Raw genomic sequence first — 21,552 nt, 5'->3', positions numbered from 1 at the left:
ATCATATGCTTACTTATCTCTAAGAGCAGGTTTTACCATTCCTTCACAGTGTTCTAATGATTTTGTCTAGCAGAGAGAGAGAGAGAGAGAGAGAGAGAGAAAACAATCAAATGAAAGCCTTACCCAACTTGTTAAAACGACTGTTATTAATCTGTGATTGCAGCTGAATATAAGATTGATAAAAGACGACATTATTTTAGATGTATTTCACTACTGAATACAATCAAATGACACTAAAATTCTCATTGAAATGAGATTTCTATAAAATGGATTTTGACGAAGGAAACATCTATTTCTGGGGGAAGACCTGTGTCGCCCTGTGAAAAGTTCCTGTAGCTCACTTTTCTAGTATATATAGATTCTAAATATACCAGAGAGAAAAAAGCTAGCATGGTATGCTGAGGTTACTACCCTCGCGAGCTACAGGAACTTTTCACCGGCAGACACAGGTCGAACCCAGAAATGAGCATTTTAATACCTCGCAAAGTTCAAGGGGCGGAAATAGATTGGAAAATTTTCAATGTAAAATTCATCAATAATTTTCACTACATTTCCAAATGAAATGAGATTTCCATGAATATAACTTAGAATTTCTGAGTAGAATATATAATTATCTTAATTTATAACTTAGAATTTCTGAGTAGAATATATAATTATCTTAATTTTTTGCTCTTACTGCCTGCAAATTACATTTTTGTAATAATATTCAAATACCATTTTCGTGTCTTACGTAAAATTTACGGTTTTGGCAAAGCGTCGACTCTAAAAGTCGTAATGTAGGTGTACATTCTCTAAGAACAAATTTGAATTCTGTGAACTTCAAAATTACTTCTTTCCAAATTATTATTATTATTATTATTATTATTATTATTCTTATTATTATTATTATTATTATTATTATTATTATATAAAGGATAAGTTTATCCAGGCCTCTGAGCCCAACAACGGCTCTTCTCGGGCTGGTTAAACTTCTTTCCAAAGATTACAACAAATTAATATATGAAGAATTTTAGAACACTTAGGTCACAAATCACCATCGGACTTTGAAACGTAAAATCCGCAGATTTAGGACGTTTTTTTTAAATATATTTTTCTCTAAGTGTGTGTGTGTTTTTTTTTTAAAGTTGTATAGACCATTTTCCTCTAGACTTTGGGTTCTTAACCTTTTGATGAGACTAGAGTCTAGACCCTCAATGAAATGCCCAATATTGCTCCATACCCCCTTTGCTTAAGTCCACTTATGTCCTATTTGCTGACAATATAACTTACTATACTTAGTTAATACATACTCTAGGCATGAATAGCTAGGAATAGAACATGCAAGAAAATCCAAAGCATTAACAGTTTTATGTAGTTATTTATTTAAAAAATTTACCCATGTATACATTGGCACATTAAAATCAAATGTATATACAAGTATCCAGAGATCAGGTCCCATACCCCCAGCATGTGGTTCTCATACCCCCTAGGGGTGTGGAGACCCCCTAGGGGTTAGGGGACCCCCTGATGCAGACTAACTCAGCCCCTCCCTTTTCTTCCAGCGTTCGGAGAGCCGAAGCGAAGTCTGTAGTCTAACCCGAAGTGATTCCACGGGGTCCACCCACTCTGTCCACAGCGGGGTCCCAGAGCTGCTGGTAGGCCTGACCTACAATGGAACCACGGGCAGGCTGGCAGTCGAGGTCATCAAGGGGTCACACTTCAGGTCAGACATTAACCTCAGCCGTTAAGATAGTTTTTTTCCTCTCTCTCTCTTGTTAACATTTTTAGCACATTGCATGTGGCTGTTAATTAGCACACGCTCACCAAAGCACATTTTGCTTTTTGAATCTATATATATTTTTTATTTCTAAATAAATGACCCGGGAATTCGTATACAAGTTACTCTTTGTATCGTATCGAGAGAGGGAGATTGCGAGGTACACATTCTCAGACTTGGAATCTTTGATAGCCAGATATTCACAGAATTCCTTCAGTCCTGGTCACTTTTCTCCACTTTCACCAATTCGACTTTTTCCACCCAACCACTTTCACCAGGATCTGTTGCCTCTCTCTCTCTCTCTACCATCTGCACTTTTTCCATTAGATACTTCCATTCCACCATTTTTAAGCCTTCTTATTCTTGAGTTTATTTTATTAGTCCATAATTTCTTTTCGTCTTTCTTCATGAACTGAATTAATTGAGTGATTTCTGAAAGTCGCGAGATTTAATCTGACTAGAACATAACTTACATTGATGGCTCACAGCATCGTTATCACCCATTGCCACCAACACAAGACCTCTAAGGTTACTCATGAATTTCAGTGACAGTTAAAAATGATGAATGATAGCAGTCTAGCTGTTTTACTGATAATGTAGGAGTTCTCAGGCCTCATTGTGACGAATTCCCACTCACGCTAGAATCTTAAGGTCATGTGGAAGAGTTTCAGTGACAGTTAAAGATGATGAATGATAACAGTTCAGCTAATTTACTGGCACTGCGGTTCTCAGGCCTCATTGTGACGAATGTCCATTCACGCTAGGATCCTAAGGTCAAGTGTCAAGTGCAGGTTACAAAATGTCTGGAAAACGGCACAAATACAGACGAGAGATTATTACCATCATTTTAGCCGATATATGGCGTCAACAACACAGCACCAAAATGTCAGCAGAATATTTTCTCTATTGTCTTCAATTTCACCAGAATTCTCTGAATCCGTTTTCTGAAGTTTCCGCAGTAGAGCAAAACTTCAGAACTGGTAACCCAGGCGCTGTTAATCTTGAGAGTATCTTTACAAATTAAAATCACTGTTATTGGTTAGAAATGTTTCTTCGGGGATCCCTCACTTTCGTCACAATGGTCTTCAAGGTCCACAGTAATATACTGATGGAAGCAGTAGTAAAATTTTTATAAAACTTTGTATAAAAGCTTTCGAATCCTACCCTGGGTTCATCTTCAGTCGACTGAAGATGAACCCAGGGTAGGGTTCGAAAGCTTTTACATAGTTTTATAAAAATTTTATTACTGCTTCCATCAGTATATTATTGTGGACCTTGAAGAACTTTGCTTGTGCCCTCTTTACTTGAGATTGCTACCCAAGTTGTTTAATGAAATGTGTCCCATGTATGTGAATTTATAAAACAGATAGAGGCCTTTGCTTACAAAATGGTCAATCTTAAAGACCAATGAATTTTAGCTGTGGTTGTCTTGAGTCAGTAAGTAATAATACCCAGACAGGGCACTATCTAGAAGTGAAGGCTATGAAACAACGCTTTGGCTTGGGGTTCTGACGCGCTTTCTGCTTCAATAGAAAGTTACCAAGTGCTAGACAGCCTCTCAACTGCTTCAGCGGCTAAATTTACCCGAATTATTATAATTATTATAGTTTTGTTCAAGTAGAAACCAGGACAGGTGGACTCATTGCTTTGACTAAGTCGATCATTGCCTAAGTCAAAAGAGGTACCAGTAATTTTTCTTAACTGAGCATGATGCCATGACCCTTCGTCCTTTCTAGTTTAAGTGTTTTTTTCTCATTTTAGCCATGATTCGTTTATTAACAATCACACCAAACTTGAACCAACTTTGTACACCAAACTTACACCGGCTTTATTTCATTCACTCCTCTCGCCAGTATCTGACGATTCTCACTATCACCGTCTTCTCTTCCTCATAATTTGACCAAGAATAGTCACATCTTTGGTATATCTCACTCCTTCAAGTAGTTGGAATTAAATGTTCCACTTTTTAGTAATCTGAGAGTGCAAAAAGAATAAGATGAATATGATCTTTTCGGTTATGTAATGATCTAAATTCAAGCAGTTCTGTAGGCTGAAGATTGAAAAATAACATTGGAGAATTTTTATTATTTTATTTTTCAAATGGTTAAACCATTAGTAAACTTACAATCAAATATTGCAGTGTATATATATATATATATATATATATATATATATATATATTATATATATATATATATATATATATATACAGTGCATCCTGTCTTTTCCGTAAGGGCAACTCCACTGTTGCCCGTTAAACAGGAATCTTGAGAACAACAATGTATAACTATTTGGCTAAGTCATTTTATAAAGAATGCTTAAGTATTTACATGTAGATATATTTGTATATATATATATACAATTATATATATGTATAATGTGTATATACGATGCCTTTTGAGTAATGAAGCAATGTTTATACTCTGCATGTATCTTTTGCATCTGACATAAACGTCCGTTAAGGCTCTTGGTAAATTTCACTATATCCATTAAAATTCCATTTGTTTACTTTCTGCCTTTGTATGTTACTTGTTTTTTTTTTCTTTCTTTCTTTTCGTCTGTGTGCATCTGTGCTCACTTGTCTGTGTTTGCACCATACTTTGCAGTAACGACATCGATAGTGTAATTCCTCCTGGACTGTGGAGAGTGTTACCCAGGGATATTCGACGAGCAGGGCCAATTATGAGGTGCTATGGGTTCTCTTCCTTTCAAATCCCTTTTGCCCCCGTCTGACAGAAAAGACACGATAGATTCCGATAGATTTTTAGCCACTATTTTTGTCATCTCTCTCATTTTCCGAGATTAGTTCGATTTTTACTAGCTCCGTTGACCTCTTCCGGTGCCTCCGCACTGTACAATGAAAACATCATCGACACATGTCGGAAACTTGCCACATATCACAAACTTGTTTAAAACAAGTCAACAACAGTAAGTGGAGAAAGGACCTTACCTTTGGCAAATGCTGGATAATATTCTGAATCAATGGCTAAGACTACCAATAAGTTGTTGACATGTATTAAACCTGAATGTGATGTGCGTGTGATAAGTTGCCGATGGTATTCGTGACATGTTTTCCTGCAGTGTTGACACACCCCTATGTTGCCCCAAGGCCTCTTCCTCCTCCCTCCCACCTCCTCTAAAGTCCCTCCTTTCCCCCCCTACAGAGAGTCTCAGATTAGATCAGTAGCTTGTCTGGTCCAGAGGGATCCAGGTCCCAGTGATTGTGAGAAATAGATTAGGTTTTCAGTTAGTTTGACTTTTTGATGCTTGGCATTTTTTTGTAGAGTGTTAAGCCTAGGAACCCCAATAGCCAGAAGACACCCAATTGTATGTTGAGCTTGATCCATCTCCTTTGATTTTTTATTTTGTTTTTCATGGTTTTCACTGACTGCCCTGTCTGTGTTTGTTAGGTGCGTGCAGTGCAATTGCAAGGGCAGAGAAGTCATCAATTTCTTACAAGGAATTAGGTTTTTCTTAGCGTCTCTAATGTTAAAAGATGTCATGATTTTTGAGAAATGTGATGTGATTTGAAAAGTTTTTATTGAAGTTAAATATGGGACTATATAGGAGTATCTTTACTAGCACGAGAAAAAACATGGGTTTTCCTCTCTCTCTCTCTCTCTCTCTCTCTCTCTCTCTCTCTCTCTCTCTCTCTCTCTCTCTCTGTTTTACTTTTGCCCCTATTGCCATCACTCTTATTGTCATTACTTTGGTTGTTGTCTTTGTAGGCTTTAGTTTTCATATTGTTTTGGCAGAAAGAACTTTTCTGAGCCAATTCTGTCGACAAAATGTAGTTCCAGTAAAGTTTCCGTTATCTAATGATATATCAATCGTTTTCTCAAATTTCTATTATTAAAATAAAGCAAAGAAACCAAAATGTCTTTCAAATGTGATAAAGAAACCCAATAAAGTGCTGGTATTATGTCAAGACTGAGAACTTTAGTGAATTAATGAGATTAAGTAAATAAATGGATCAACACCTTATGAGCAGAAGCAGGTGCATTAATGGAAGCATATAATCAAGATAGAAGGCAAGAACAATGAAAGCAAAACTACAAGGGATGGATAAATAACATAGAAAGATAATTGAGCCTCAATTCTTGGCGTAATATCAAGAGTAAGACCATCCCATGGAGTTATAGGTTGACTGCACATTCAAAGGTAATTGATCCTCAATTTCTAGACTAATATCAAAAGTTAGACCATCCCATGGAGTTATAGGTTGACTGCAGATTCAAAATTGTAGCTCTGGTTTGAACGCTCTACGCATTCTAAATCTAAAAGATACTTGTCAATTTGACCCTAATTTAAAGATGCTTTTCTTTTGGAGTTATTTCCAAAAGCCCTCTGAAGGTTAGGGCAATAGGCAAGAAGGTCTCAGACCTTCGACTGAACCTGATAGGCCATTACTTCTTCTCTGGTTATCCAGTTTAGTTGACTCACTCCCTATCTAGATGAACAGCAGTTTATGTCATAACAAGTTATTATAAAGACCCCAACTGCAGCTACTTCCTTTTAGAAACATTTCAACTTCTGTTTTGTTGGTACCTTCACCACCAGCATTCTAAGACTTAAGTATGGAAAGAGTTTGATAGATTAAAAGTGAAAGGGAAGAGAATTCTAGCCGTCATGACGAATATTAAAATTTTACACACTTTAATCGCACCATTCCAGAAAGCTTGTATTGTAAGAGGAACTGCACTGCGAATATCTATATTCTAAATTTCTCATCACGTTAATCCAAATATGAATCAAAGGGAGCAAGATCAGTCATAATGTTAAGAGTAGTTTGCTGATGTGAATATTGTAAGGCCTGAGTTGCACTTATTAATCAACAGGGGTTTGAAGTCTGAGTCGAGACTTTAACATTTATTGTAAGACTCTTATGCCGACTCAAGTTCTTCAGAGTGGATACGAGAAATTTACCGTTGCGGCTTAAGGTATACATATTTAGACACATGAAAGTGTATGTATGGCTGTCTGTATGTATGCATGTATGTAGATGGAAATACTGTCCTTATGTATTGTTCCATATACATACCTGATATGCTGCTTGTACGTATCCATCTCATCTGCTTTTGCAGCTTTGCTAAATAATGTCCAGAGCACAAACTTAAATTGCAGGTAGGACCAGGCACCTTATAATTGACTTAGCTTCTTCGTTACACTTGAGCACTTATTTCATTTCAGTTTCTAAGTATTCTTATGCCAATCTTCTTTCAAATACTTAATAATTATGTGGATTTATGAAATTGGTTTCCATGTACATTTAGTTGTAATTAGGTGACCTTAGATATTTCCCTGTGCTTCAAGTTACTGAATCTTTTCGTGTTCATGAATTCTGTCCAGTGCTCTTGCTGGCTGTCACCATCATTAGGGTCAGCTTAGACACCTGGGTTATGGGACTGTTAAATTACACGAGTAATCTTCACTAATGCCAAGCTTTGCTTATACAGCAGGATGGGAAACACATGGAGATGAAAGAGTAACCAAGAGGCAAGAAAGATATCTTAAGAAATATGTAGAGTTTGCATTGACAGAGCATGAAAGCTACCGAGTGAACTTCTTGCTAAACTGACAAGTAGAATGATGGTACCTTAGTCTCAAATTCAGGACAGTACCAACAGTCCCCAGGGTCAGATCATGCAATTTCAAACCTCTGTTACGTGACCATTAAATTTGTTGGTATGGATGCACTAGTTTTGTATTATGTTGATTTAAAGCATCTCCAAAGGAGACTATTTGATTCACGGTTAATAACTGCTGCTGTAATCAAATGGAGATACACTCTTTGACTGAAAACAGACGTAGTGTAGGAGACCTCTTACCTAACACAGAGCATCGTCATGGAGAAAGTAGCTTGAATTTAGGATGGTGTCTAAAAAATGCCATGGATGTGTGCCCCTGCTCCCTATTTAGACATTCTCCCTGAGCAAATAGCTTGTACTTTTGCCATGACCTTGATTTTTTTGCAGATCATGTACTATTTGAAAGTTGAACCATTTCTTATTTCTGATGCACTGTAGATGCTGCACAGTAATAGCTGGTTGGCAGATAGTTGAGACCATGTACTTCGATGTGCGTAGTTCGGTAGTTGGTGCTCGTGACCAGTTAACTTGTGCTCCCACGAATTCCATTTCTCCGTCCCCCATAGATTGGTTCTTAGTACTACCTGTCTCGTGTTCGCAGTAGCAGCTTGTGCACGTGTGTGTGTGTAGTAACAGCCTTGTGCAATCGTTTTACAGGAACAGTGATGATTTCAGGAACATGGCCAATACCCGTGCCCCGGACACCTACGTGAAGCTCGTGCTGATGTCGTCCAGTGGACAGGAGATCGCTCACAGCAAGACCTCCGTCAGACGCGGACAACCCAACCCACTCTTCAAGGAAACCTTCATGTTCCAGGTAATAAATAAGACTCAGCTTTATTCAGGACTGTTTTGGGAGAAGTTGAGACATTGATCACTGCTAGACTTGAGATTTAGCTTCCAAAACATTACCTTTATTCAGGGCTGTTTTGGGAGAAGTCGAGACAGTGATCACTGCTAGACTTGAGATTCAGCTTCCAAGACATTTACCCGATTCTTAGACACAGATAGAAGGCTCATCAGCAGTGCAGAATTGAACTGAATGTAGAATTTAGGACAGTGGTTCCCAACTAACCCCCACCACAGGGTAATTTGATTTTGAAAGGGGGCAATTTGAGAATGTTAAAACCATGTTAATGAACTTTTAGGCTTCCTCCACGTGAATATATAAGAATTATATATCACCATAGGGGGAATCAGTTCCTCGTTGGCCGAGTAGATTTCGCGCTCGGCTACCAATCCGGTGGTCCGAAGTTCGATTCTCGGTTCGGCCAAAGCGGAACCAGAGGAATTTATTTCAGGCGATAGAAATTAATTTCTCGATAGAATGCGGTTCGGATCCCACAATAAGCTGTAGGTCCCGTTGCTAGGTAACCAATTAGTTCCTAACTACGTAAAAATATCTAATCATTCGGTGATCAGTTGGGGCATTGCCCCCCTCCCCCCCCACAAAAAAAAAATTGGGAACCACTGATTCATGGACAGTAAAAGGTTTGAAAGGTGTAACAGGAGGAAAACCTCGTTGTTGCACCAGTAAAAGGAACGAAAAGTGGTTGCAACTAAGGACCGAAGACAAAGAACCTTAAGTCATGCCTACAGGGGTCAGCAATGTTGAACCCCCATATGTTCACACACACTCTTACGAGCCTCTATCTTTCACATGCAGTCGCTTCCTTGACAAACCACCTCCTTTCTAACACCTCTTTCAACGCCACCTATCCAGGATTTCCAAGATTTCCCTCTCCTCCTCCACCTCCATCCCAAAACTCAGTTCTCTAGAAACTTTCCCTCCCTCAGACAAAATATACGTCCTGGTCAACCAATTAATCTTGATCTCACAAAGCTATCACTGTATTTATCCATGCAAACTCTCTGGTCCTATGTCTTAGTTCTCCCAATAACCTCAAAGGTTTTCCTCCTAATAAGGTCAACATTTATCCCTATAACCTCAACAGTTTTTTTAGTAACCTCAACAGTCGTAGATAATACAGTAAGTTGAAGAGTGCTGTATAATTCATGCATTCCACAAATACAAGTTGACATGAAATTAGAAAAACTTCAAAGTGAGAATGTCACAGAACTGAAAGGAAGTATTATAGGTCTTTATGTAAACATGTGGTGTCCATGTAGTACTTTTATGAGTTGTATTTTTTTCGAGTGAACCACCCAAACGTTAAGGCTCCTGGGTCAGTAATTTTTATACAGATCTGTTCTGCTCAATTCGAACAATGATTGAACTCTATGAAGGTTTTATAAAACACTTATTTGTTTTTTTAGAGGTTTCAGAGTTAGTCGAAAATGAATACCAAAATGATAAAATGCAAGAGAATGGGAATAGTGATAAAAACAACTTTCTCCTGAGCCTGATTTGGGTTTGAATTCTGGTGTGGATGAGTTTCTCAGTTTTGTTTCCTAACTTGAAGGTTTTCCAGTTGAACATATATCCAAAAATATTAAGAAATTGAAATTAAGAGGTGACTTTATTTATATGTATATGAACTTGATCACTTACGCGAGTGTTCTGTGCATTAATACAATTACTAAGAGGACCTCATTGAAACTGGATGGTATTTAGCGAAGATACTTATTCAGGAAATGTTGCAAGTTTCTAAGACCAAACAGTCCTCATCAGCAAGTATCCGTAGAACAATACCATCCAGTTTTAACTGATATGTGTGTGTGTGTGTGTATTTAGAAGCACAGTACCTATGTTTACATATTAGAACAGCACACATTCTTAACTACGATCTCCTTGTTTCACCAATGCAGGTAACATAACCTCCACTCCCACTCTTCCAAACACAGGTTGCGCTGTTTCAGCTGCCCGATGTAACCTTGATGGTGTCAGTGTACACGAAGAGGAGCATGAAGAGAAAAGACATGATTGGCTGGTTCGCCCTCGGTCTCAACAGTTCGGGAGAAGAGGAACTCGCTCACTGGAACCAGATGAGAGACTCCAAGGGCGAACAGGTGTGCCGGTGGCACGTCCTTCTTGAATCCTAGGGGGGGGGTTCAGTCCCCCCTCCTCAAAAGTCCTTCGTTCAAGGACAACCGACTCACACACAAACACCGCGAGAAAGGATGCACCCTCCTCGTCTAGAGTGAGGTCATACAATCTTCTTGGAGATCTGCGATGGAACATTTGGTCTCAGGGTCCGGGACTGTGTTCTCCTTCACTCGGAGAGAAAGCTTTTCAGGTTAGGTTTGGGTGTTCAAAGTATGTCGTTCATTCTCAGAGAGAGATGTTTACTTCCATCGTAGTTTTTCTGTTAACCGACACGCATTTTTCAGTGATTTTATCTAGTCTCGAGTCAGTCTCCTCATTACTGAAAATCTTAAAAGAAATTTAACCCGATAACCTAATTACCATTATAAATAACGTTTTAACTTTCTCATTCATAAGGAGAAAAAGAGTAAGTACCTCCAGATATATTTTTCTTCACTCAGAGGTCTTTTACGTTCTAGAAGAACGTTCGATCATCTAGTTATAAATGTTTTCTAGATGTTCCCCCAAATTCTCGTTTAAAATTATATAGCCTTTAAAGATGTCCATATATATATATATATAGATTGTTATCACTCGATTGACGTAGATGAATATTATTATACTATTTGATGATGAATGACGCATAATACCAAATGATCCAGGAAAGAAATCGATCTGAATCCTTGCAGACACTGTGAGGTATATTCTGTTGCGTAGAAATGCTTATAACCAGAGTTATTGTATTGTTAATGGATGACGATTGCTATAACGTCGCGGAAGTCTATTCTGTTGTGATTCTCTAGTCTGTGATTCTCTTGGTGAATTCTTGTTCGTAGAGGCTCTATCTTATCAATAGGATTCTTTGACCGGGAAGCAAATCCCCGAAATGTATACTGGTATTGTTAGGTTAGGTTAGGTTAGGTTAGGTTAGCTCAGGCCAACGCAGCTCAAAGGAGCGTTCTGCTAGCATTTTGGGTGTGGGAAACATATTGAGATTAATTTCAAGAAGATTCTATGGTTAGTTTTTAAGATATGGCGACCCGCTTTTATCAGGGAAGGTTCGGTACTCGGTTACAGTTCGGGAATATGCGACCCGGGATAGAAATGTGTATCCGAAGCTGCGGGAGACGACTTCCTTCGTGAGAGTTGGTCTTTGAGAGATGAGCAAAGTTTATTTAGTATTTTGCCTATACAATTGGGAGAATTGATTAGGAAAGGGAGTGTGAACAAAAATGGTATTTTTCAATTGGTAACCAAAAAAGTTTATATATATACGTATGTATATACATACGTATATAATATATATACATTTATATATACATAAATGAATAAATATATATATAATACATTTGCATATATATGTATGTATGTATGTATATGCATACATACATACATACAGTCATTTTTCCTGGGATTTATCAAAATAAACCCGTAACTAAAGTATCAGCTAAACAAACATGACACGTTACATCGGCGTCTTTAATCCACATAATATGGGTGTTCATTTACAAAAATATTTCGACTATATTCTTGAAACGCTACTCTTTCCTGCGATCTGCCTTTTGAAAAAATTTTTAAACACTACGTTATTACGTCATCAGTAACTCCGAAATTCGGTAGAGAACGCGTATACAGCACGGATGACGTTACCAGCACATGGTGGCCAAAGGAAATTTGTCACCAGAGGAAAATTCTTATTGACAAGCGTCTTCTTTCTCGGTTATTGACTATAAAGTACTGCTTAGGTGCGTTGTCTTCCTAATATAGTTTTTTTTTTTTCAAGCCATAATGATGAGACCTGCTGGTTCTTTTAATTTTTCTCTATCTGGTATAGAATGGAAGCTCGCTTGAATTTTATCTGGTGCAGAGTGGACGCTCGCTTGAAAGTCATAGATGACTCCATTTTCAATTTATTTTTGTTTAACCCCGAGACTGTAAATCAGTAAACCCGTTCTGACATGTTAGCACAACACTCGCGTTGCTCGGAAGGAATTAGAAGCGAAAGCCACGAGCAACCTGGTAAGATATATATATATATATATATATATATATATATATATATATATATATATATATATATATATAGGAAATCATACGAGCTTCATTGTCGATACTTAGCCTCACGAACTGACTAATACTGACTTTCTGTATGGAGTCTCGATCTGAACATCAGCGGAACTCATAGGGGCGTTTTCTCTGACAGGAAGACGTTGGAAAACCCGATTACAGTAGACAAAAGCGACAGACATCGTACACGTATGAATTACGTATGCCTGGAAATGATTTCGTAAGAAACGATACGACGACCATTTTGAGCGAACATGAGATGTCTTTTTTTTTTTTTCCCAGTGTTCTTCAATGTCTTCTTCAGGCTGTGCAAGTGACAGCCTAAGAAAAAATTATAATAATGATAAAGTCTGGAACGAAAGTCAGATATAAATCTGTCAGTCGCCGTCACTCTTTTAGCACTTTTTTTTTAATAGCTTGACGGGCTGAAGAGAAAAGGTCGTCTTTTGAAAAGTTGTTATTTGAAAAAGTCGTTATGAGAAAACTCACTTGCTGAAAAGTGTGGTAGAAAAGTCGTTCTCTGACAGGGTCTTCTTTGAAAAAAAATCGTTCATTGAACTGTCGTTCCGTGAAAAGTTCTTTAACAGGCTCTTTTCAGAAAAATCGTTCTACGAAAAATCCTTCATTGAAAAGTCGTTCTATGAAATGTCCTTGGGGAAAGTCGTTGTGTGAAAAGTCGTCCTTGGGAAAGTCGTTCTAGGAAAAGTCGTTTTTTTGGAAAGCCGCCTCTTCCCACTGAGACTCAACTCGACTACTCGCCGGATCGGAGCCTTTCAAAGTTCACCAGCTTCTCTCTCGCGTTTGTTGACATAATATATACCTCTCGCAGTGGCAGACTCACCGCCTGTACATATTAGACTCGACCCACTGATTGGTGGGAGAGTATATACCTTTTTTGGAGTCTGCCGCGCCTCATCTTGAATCAATCAATCAGTCAGTCAAGCCAGTGTCTCGGCAGCGCCAGAGATGCCCCTATGATAATAAAAATAAAAAAAATTTTGGAATCTCAAGTGTGTATCTCTCTCTCTCTCTCTCTCTCTCTCTCTCTGTTTAATTCTGCTCTCCATAATGTGAGTGGATAGTATCCTATTTAATCGCTGAATTCAGGCCAAAGTTGTTTGTTGTCAATAACAATAATCATCATAATTATAATAATAAGCTTGTCCAGCTCAACGATCCTGAGACGCGTTTGTTTCGGAAAGGAAAGAAAAAAAAAACGCCAAACAAGAGAAAAAAAACACCAACGGATCTTTTGGATCATTTCAGTGTATATATACAGTGGGTCCCCCGTATTCGCGTTCTCTGGATTCGCGGACTTCCCTCTGTAACATACCCCCATTATCCGCTGGGAATAAGCACATTCGCGGTGTTTTTCTTTGAGAAATATCCACAAATTCCTGTTTTGTTATTTGTTATCAGTTTAATTATGAAATGCGCTTTTTGTGATAAAATTATTTAAAAAACCAAATATAAAAGTTTTTAGTGTGTTTTTCGTGAGTTTCAACTCACAAAATAGGCCGTTTTAAGCATTTTTATTAGAGGTTCCAACCATTCGCGGGGTTTTGCTATTCGCGGGGATGTGGTACGCATCCCCTGCAAATACGGGAGACCAACTGTAGTGGAGTTTGGTTTTGGGGCCCAGGTGGCGCCACTTTTTTGAGGTGTCCAGATGGTTCTCGGGTTACGGAGACTTGGAAATCGTCGTTCAGTGTCGAACCTACAAAGTCAATTGATCTCTGGGACTGCAGTGATTACAATATATTTGTGACCGGTAAAAAAATGTCCTTGAGCAATTATTGTAAAGTTTCAAACCTGCCAAATTGATTGATTTCCGGTGCTGAATGAAATTCATCTCTGGGACTGTAGTTATCACACTTTTTTCCTCGTTGCTTTTATTATAGAAATCTATTTTCTAAAATAAAGATTGGAGTAACGTGTTTGAAATTTTAAACGAAAAGGAATCAACGAACTTGAAATTTCAAGTTATTGTATGATCATTGTTATCAATATTAATAATTCGTTGGAAATCGCAGCCTCAGTGGAGACAATGATAACTCGATATTAAAAAAAATAAATAAATAAATCCCCAAATTATTTCTAACGGATTGGAAAACTTACAACTCTTATTCGTCTCACATTTCCCTGAACCTGGTAACCCAGAAATCACCTGCTGGATGGAATCGAAAATAAGAAGGAAAAAATATGTATAAAATTAAAGTGGTTTTTGGGAAGTGCTTGGGCAAGTGCTGTGCTTGCCAGATAAGAGATGGCCAGCAAGCAAGCAAGCAGCGCTCGTATTTTTCATCTCACTCCTAGACCTATATATAAACATAGACCTCTATAGATTTAAAGGTGATTAGGAGTCTTAGGCAACTGCTACATCCTCTCTCTCTCTCTCTCTGGAAACTTTCTCTGAGATCCTTTTCCTTCCTTATGCTCGTTGCTCTTGAAAACGTACATTTATTTTTGTACTACTGACATTTCCGTGTGCGTCTGTACATACCGTCAATTTAGATCGTCTGGTGCAACTTGTCATTAGTGTTTTCGGCTGTAAGTTTCTCTGGTCTTGGGGCAACGTGGCTGTGCGCGCGTGCGCACGTGGTTTTTTGTGCGTCGACTCACTTCTTTGTGCACTGTGCAAATACACAGGTAAATACATCCGCAATGATTGGGGGAATGGCTCCTTTATGCAGTTGTTGATGGTGTATGGAACCTCAGTTTAGGAGGAAGTTTGTGTGTGTGTGTTTGTGTGTGTGTGTGTTTTAGTGTGTGTAAAGAACGTATTCAACTTCGAGCGTTTGCCGGTACAAGCGTGTCTGACAATACCTACATTCGTTTTATTCATAAGTGCACATGTGTACGTGTGTTCGTGCAAAACCACGTGTGCAGTGCCCGTGTGCAACGGCGCATCCGTACTACATATTACAATCAGTGCATATTTCTCTTCCAATCTCCCATTGCCAGTACGCTTATCTGAAATCCACGGAGGACCCCTTCACTTCCTTACCCGTCGTGGTCCGATGTGGTCTTGCCCGGAAGAGAGAATCGAAGCGAGGTGGGGTTAGTGCTCACGTACGTCAAGGCCTAGCCCTCTTCCTCCCCAACATGGCGCCCAAGGAGGCTCCAGTATGTAGTCTCGAGTTGGTCGGTGAAATGCAAAAAGTTGGCTGTTGTTTTGGTGGTTTTTTCGAAGTGGTTTCTGGCTCAGGCAGTAGAAGAAGAAGAAGACGGAGGAGTAGGCTCGCATTAGACGGGTCACTGAGCTGCTGTGAAGGCGAAGATAGGGATACTTGATATAATGTAAATGGCTCCCTCGATTAGGACGCTTGGGCTGACTGGCTGTTCGTTAATCCTACTACTCGTTCGCGCTCGCCAGTGCTATGTTAGGCCTACAAGGTAGTGAATACTATTGCACAACTTGTTCCCCCTCTTCGTAACGCGAGCTATTATTTGTCGTGATAGATTTACGAGGACAAACTCGAAGTTTATGTGTCAATGTATATATGGGTGAATAGAGTATATATATCTACATATGACATATACACGCGGAAAAGAGTGTATTTGTATGTACGTATAGTACCAATCACTGCTGAAGTATAGTAGGTGAGGAGACAACAAGGCCTGTCTGTAATCTGTGATGCTCTCTTTTTTATCTCATTGTTTCACTGTCTGCTGCGTCGTCTCTTTCATGCCTGGCTGGCATCCACGGACTTTTCACTCCTGCCAGGACGCGTTGGGGTGATGGTGGAGAATCATTTATAATAATAATTATTCGTCAGATCTGCAGCCAGATCTTTTGGTGTAGTGGCTGATGGTCGAGAAGGAGGAAGCTCATTCGTGTGGTGTTTTTGCGTATTCGACGAGAAACAGGTACTACTACCACTCTCGTATGTAGTGCAGTTTCTGGTGTATACTTACTTCTTTTGTTTCACGATGATTGTCACGTTCGGTAGTTTCGTTTTTTGCGTCTAGAATGTTGACATCTTCTTGAAGTGTTAGCTCATAGTAGTGTTTACATGGAAGAAGTAGGCCTAAGTATGTGTTGTTTAGTTTTTTTATATATAGATTTGTCAACAACTTGTTATCAATTAAGTGATAAGTAATGATTTGTTAACTATATAAGTGTGTAAAGCGTATGAGTTCTATCATTGCATTTCATTCGCTGCTTTCTTACAGCTCATTCCATTTCAATAATGTGCAACGTAACGCTTCGTAAATATCGACAATCGAAAGCCTTTTGTAATGTTTCAGCGATTTTGCGTTCCCTGCACACTTCACGTCACAACAGCATTGACTTTGCAAGTCTTCGTGGCTTATTCTCAAGTTTCATGAACTATAGTAGATTCACATCAGCCGTGCATTTGATGTTTAGGCCAGTCCCTTACGACGCTCCTGATTGGTTGTTGATAAGCCAATGATAGGGCTGGAAACTCTCAGTCTCTCTCCAGAGTTCATATAGGCAGGATGTATATTCCACCTTTCCTGAAAGATACGTCTTTCAGAAGAGGTGGAACATACGTCCGCTTATGTGAACACTCTTGAGGGGGACTGAGAGTTTCCAGCCCTATCATTGGCTTATGAAGAGCCAGTCAGGAGCGTCGTAAGGGACTGGCCTAGACATCAGATGGACGGTTGATGTGAACCTACTGTAGTCACTCGCTGACCTCGTACACACTGTGGAACTGAGTTGTTGTTGAACTGAAATTTACACCGCAAACCGAATTGGAAGTCTGTGAGTCTGTTTTTTTTTTTTTTTTTTTTTGAAAAGGGATGGTCTGTCTGTCTGTCTGTCTGTGTGGGCTTTCAGATGAGGAATCATTTTATTTTTAAAGTGTAACTTTTGATGTAGTGTCCAGTGTGGCAACTGAGGTCTCTTCAAGTGATAGTGGCTTTGTTCATTGGAGCTGAAAGAAATATATATATATGTATACGTACATATATACAACATACATATGTATATATTTATATATATTCATTAAAAATGAAATTATGAGGCTTAGAAGCAGGTAATGTTATAATTTAAGAGATTTACATATTATTATTATTATTATTATTATTATTATTATTATTATTATTATTATTATTATTATTATTATTGCCTCGCATGAATTCCTAAGCCACCTGGAAAAATATGTTTTTTTAAATAACTAAAAACCTAAAGATATTTTCTCAATAAAAAAATGCGATAAAGATTTTAAAGTGTAAAAAACGGAAAAAGCCTCCAGATAGCCCCAACAACAATAATTCACGGTTCCATTTTCATTTCACTTCGTTTCCCAGTTTCCTCATCAAATATTGAATCCGGTGAATGTAAATACAGATATAAATTATACTACATATATATATATATTATATTATATCTTCTTGTCTATACAGATATATTATAGTATTTTAAGCACTGAAAGAGCTACTATATTGACGTTGGTCTCACTCTTGTGTTTTGGTTTAGATGTTATTTCGTATCTTCTGATAGCGACGTTTTAGGATCAAGAAGATGAAGAAGAAGAAGAAGAATAAGAAGAAGAAAAGGCGTATTTATAACCGTGTTGGAATATTTTTTGAAAAGTTTTTTTTTTTTTAAAGGAAGAGACAACTTTTTTGAACGACTGAAACACCGATGCACAAAACTCTCTGGTTGGCCCAGATCTCGTTTCAGGGTGGGAGGAGTATCAGACAAGACATGTCATTGGCGTCTAAACGCGTCACATTCGTTACGACGCTCCTGATTGGCTGTTGATAAGCCAATCAGAGGGCTGGAAACTCAATCTCTCGAGAGATTTCACATAGGCAGGAGGGTTACGTCTTTCAGGAGAGGTGGAACGCATCCTGCCTATGTGAATTCTCGAGAGAGACAGAGAGTTTCCAGCCCTATGATTGGCTTATCAACAGCCAATCAGGAGCGTCGTAAGGGACTGACCTAGACATCGGATGCACGGTTGATGTGAATCTACAATAGCACAAACGATTGGATGATGCTGGTTGAACATTTCTTTATAACTGAAAAAAAAACACCAAACAGATCATTAACCTAATTGCAATTGACAGGTTATTTAACATGAAGCAACAGCAGCATAAGTCTGCAGATACTTAAATAAACAAAGTTTACGAATAGGTCTAAACTTAAAAGGGATTTGGGGGGGGGGGGGAGGGTTGTTGCGAGTTTGGTTGAGGGAACTTTGAGAGATCATTTTTACAGCCTCTTCTAGTAGGGAGAAACTGTTCCCCATAGGCTAATAAGTTGTGGGAAGACTAAAGACAGATTCATCCCCTGTAGACTCATGTACTTACACACAGACTAAAGACACATTCATCCACTGTAGACTCATGTACTTACACACAGACTAAACACACATTCATCCACTGTAGACTCATGTACTTACACACAGACTAAAGACACATTCATCCACTGTAGACTCATGTACTTACACACAGACTAAAGACACATTCATCCACTGTAGACTCATGTACTTACACACAGACTAAACACACATTCATCCACTGTAGACTCATGTACTTACACACAGACTAAACACACATTCATCCACTGTAGACTCATGTACTTACACACAGACTGAAGACACATTCATCCACTGTAGACTCATGTACTTACACACAGACTAAAGACACATTCATCCACTGTAGAGACTCGTGTACTTACACACTGACTAAAGACCCATTCATCCATTGTAGAGACTCATGTACTTACACACTGACTAAAGACCCATTCATCCACTGTAGACTCATGAACTTAACACAGACTAAAGACAGATTCATCCACCGTAGACGCATGTACTTAACACAGACTAAAGACGGATTCATCCACCGTAGACTCATGTACTTACACACAGACTAAAGACCCACTCATCCACTGTGGACTCATGTACTTAACACAGACTAAAGACAGATTCATCCACCGTAGGCTCATGAACTTAACACAGACTAAAGACAGATTCATCCACCGTAACCGCATGTACTTACACACAGACTAAAGACATATTCATCCACCGTAGACGCATGTATACTTACACACAGACTAAAGACGGATTCACCCAACATAGACTCATACACTTACCACACACACACACACACAGACACCAGATCATAGTCCTAGGTATGACGAAGCATCAATCTGGAACAAAGTCTCGTTCGAAACTGGGCGGAAGTAAACAATTGGGTCATATATAATTAATTACTTCCTCCGTCGCCCTGAAAAAGGTCTCGGGCCAACTGTTTGAATCCCTCCTTCACTTTGACATAGTTAATGTTTGTCAGTGTATATATATATAATATATGTATGAACATTGTTTGTGTGTCTATGTTTGTTCGTTTGACTCTTAGTGTATATCAACTTTGGATACAGTCAGTGATGCCAATCGGCGGGTCATGACCCCTCGACCTGTGGGTACAGGTCAGCAGAGGGGTCGCATTTTTATGATTGTGAATTATTGGCATGCCTTGAGTATTATTATAATTCGTGTGACCGTTATTTGACCGTGGAAATCCTGCGATTAGGCCTAGTCATATATAAGGAGTCCTTAGGATTATTTTTTTGAAAGTAGGTGAGTTCATTGTGAATCCGAAAATGGAGCTTAGCTGTTCTTGCGGGTAGCGGCTTTAGGAGCAAGAGCCCGTGCCGCCGCCGGCGCATTGCTGGCTTAACCTAAAAACTAAAATAATCTTAGGAGTAAATTCATTAGACGAACCGACCAAAACAGGTCTCGTAAACCTCAGTTGACGCGGCGCCACGAAATTCCAAAGATTGCCTTAAATCCTGTGTTCGTTCGAAGTTTCCACAAATGAAAAATAGAAGACATGGGTCGACCGAGGTTGACCCGAAAAGAGCGCTCTCGCAGAGGTCATATCCGAGTGTCCTGGCAGGGTTTTCTGTACATAGTAGCAGCAGCTCCTCGGGAACTAGGCTGAGACTTTTGATGTTTTTCCGCGCGCCCCCCGGACGCAAACGGGGAGTCGTTTGTCATCTGTCGTCCTCCAAATGGCGGCGAGAGTCGCCTATAGCGATGACGCTATTAACTTTTTCTCTCTCTCTCTCTCTCTATCTCTCCTCGAGAGCGTCCTCGCTTCGATGCGAGATGAGCCTCTGGAACTGATGGTGTAGATAAATACTTTGTAAAAAAGAAAAAGAAATTAAGGACTGGATGTTATAGGATCCCTCTCAATGCGGTCCAGTCGTTGAATTATATTATACGTATAGGTCGTTTGATGACGAGCGCGCCTTGTTTTTCTTTTCTACTGTGCGAATCTCTAGTACGTATTCGTCTCGTACCATACTTTCCCTGGCAGAAAAAATGAATGAAGGAAGAGCAGACTGAAAGATAAAAAAAAAAGGGGGGAAGAAGTTGAACCGTCTATCTGAACCCTTTCAAACTGGTCGGGCGAACTTCACCACGAAGGCAGGAGGGAATGATAGAAAGTAAGAAGAAGAAGAAGAGTTTCACCCAGTTTTTTTTCGAAATGTTCCAAAAGCGCTGTAGGGTAGATTTAGCGACGTTCATTCACCTGTTTCATAAATGTATATTTTTATAATAGACCTTGTCGTTTCTCTCTCTCTCTCTCTCTCTCTCTCTCTCTCTCTCTCTCTCTCTCTCTCGCCTTTCTTTATATTTATATATCATCATAATCCCCACCCAACAGCAAAACAGCCCTTATACTTGGTTCCAGGCAGGGCATAGAGATTAACATATGGGCATTTTTTTATATATTTTTTTTTTATTTGATCGATATGTGGATTAAATAACCATGCTCTTAATTATTGCTAGATGGGTATCCATACACGTAAATTATATATATATTATATATCTATATATATATATATATATATTATATATATATTATATATAGCTAGCGTGTGTGTGCGCGCTCACGTCTATACATACATGTACATATGAATGTACACATCTTTAAACAATAAAATGCCTTTACCTACATTTTGTGTAATTATAAATATGGAAGATTTGCACCCACTAACTAGTAGTTGGACACCACAGTATCGTAGTTTTAGCTCCCAGCGCACCTCAAGAATAGACTAATAATAATAATAATGATGATAATAAAAGAATCCAGTGGTTTCCTCACGAAAAGTGAAAGTGGAAAGGAAAAGGACGATAGTGTCCCGCCCTGCGGTATGCCGGCCGAGT

General features: G+C 38.9%; 1 protein-coding gene across 3 annotated transcripts in view; it reads left to right on the top strand.

Moving 5' to 3' along the window:
- Positions 1-20,546, top strand: part of LOC135218372 (synaptotagmin-14-like) — a 77,362-nt gene extending 56,816 nt beyond the window's left edge. Inside the window, exons 8-11 of one of the 3 annotated variants that reach the window (XM_064254627.1) lie at positions 1,542-1,702; positions 4,363-4,443; positions 8,002-8,161; positions 10,150-20,546. In XM_064254627.1, the coding sequence (XP_064110697.1) occupies positions 1,542-1,702; positions 4,363-4,443; positions 8,002-8,161; positions 10,150-10,347 (600 nt within the window). In that variant the 3' untranslated portion in view covers positions 10,348-20,546. The remainder of the gene's footprint in view (positions 1-1,541; positions 1,703-4,362; positions 4,444-8,001; positions 8,162-10,149) is intronic. The other 2 variants (XM_064254628.1, XM_064254629.1) reach the window with 2 other exon arrangements.
- Positions 20,547-21,552: the final 1,006 nt, after the last annotated feature.

This window comes from Macrobrachium nipponense, chromosome 9 (assembly GCF_015104395.2).
Source record: "Macrobrachium nipponense isolate FS-2020 chromosome 9, ASM1510439v2, whole genome shotgun sequence".
Lineage (NCBI taxonomy): Eukaryota > Metazoa > Arthropoda > Malacostraca > Decapoda > Palaemonidae > Macrobrachium > Macrobrachium nipponense.
The sequence above is the reverse complement of the archived record's forward strand: the minus strand, read 5'-3'. Positions and strand labels throughout refer to the sequence as shown.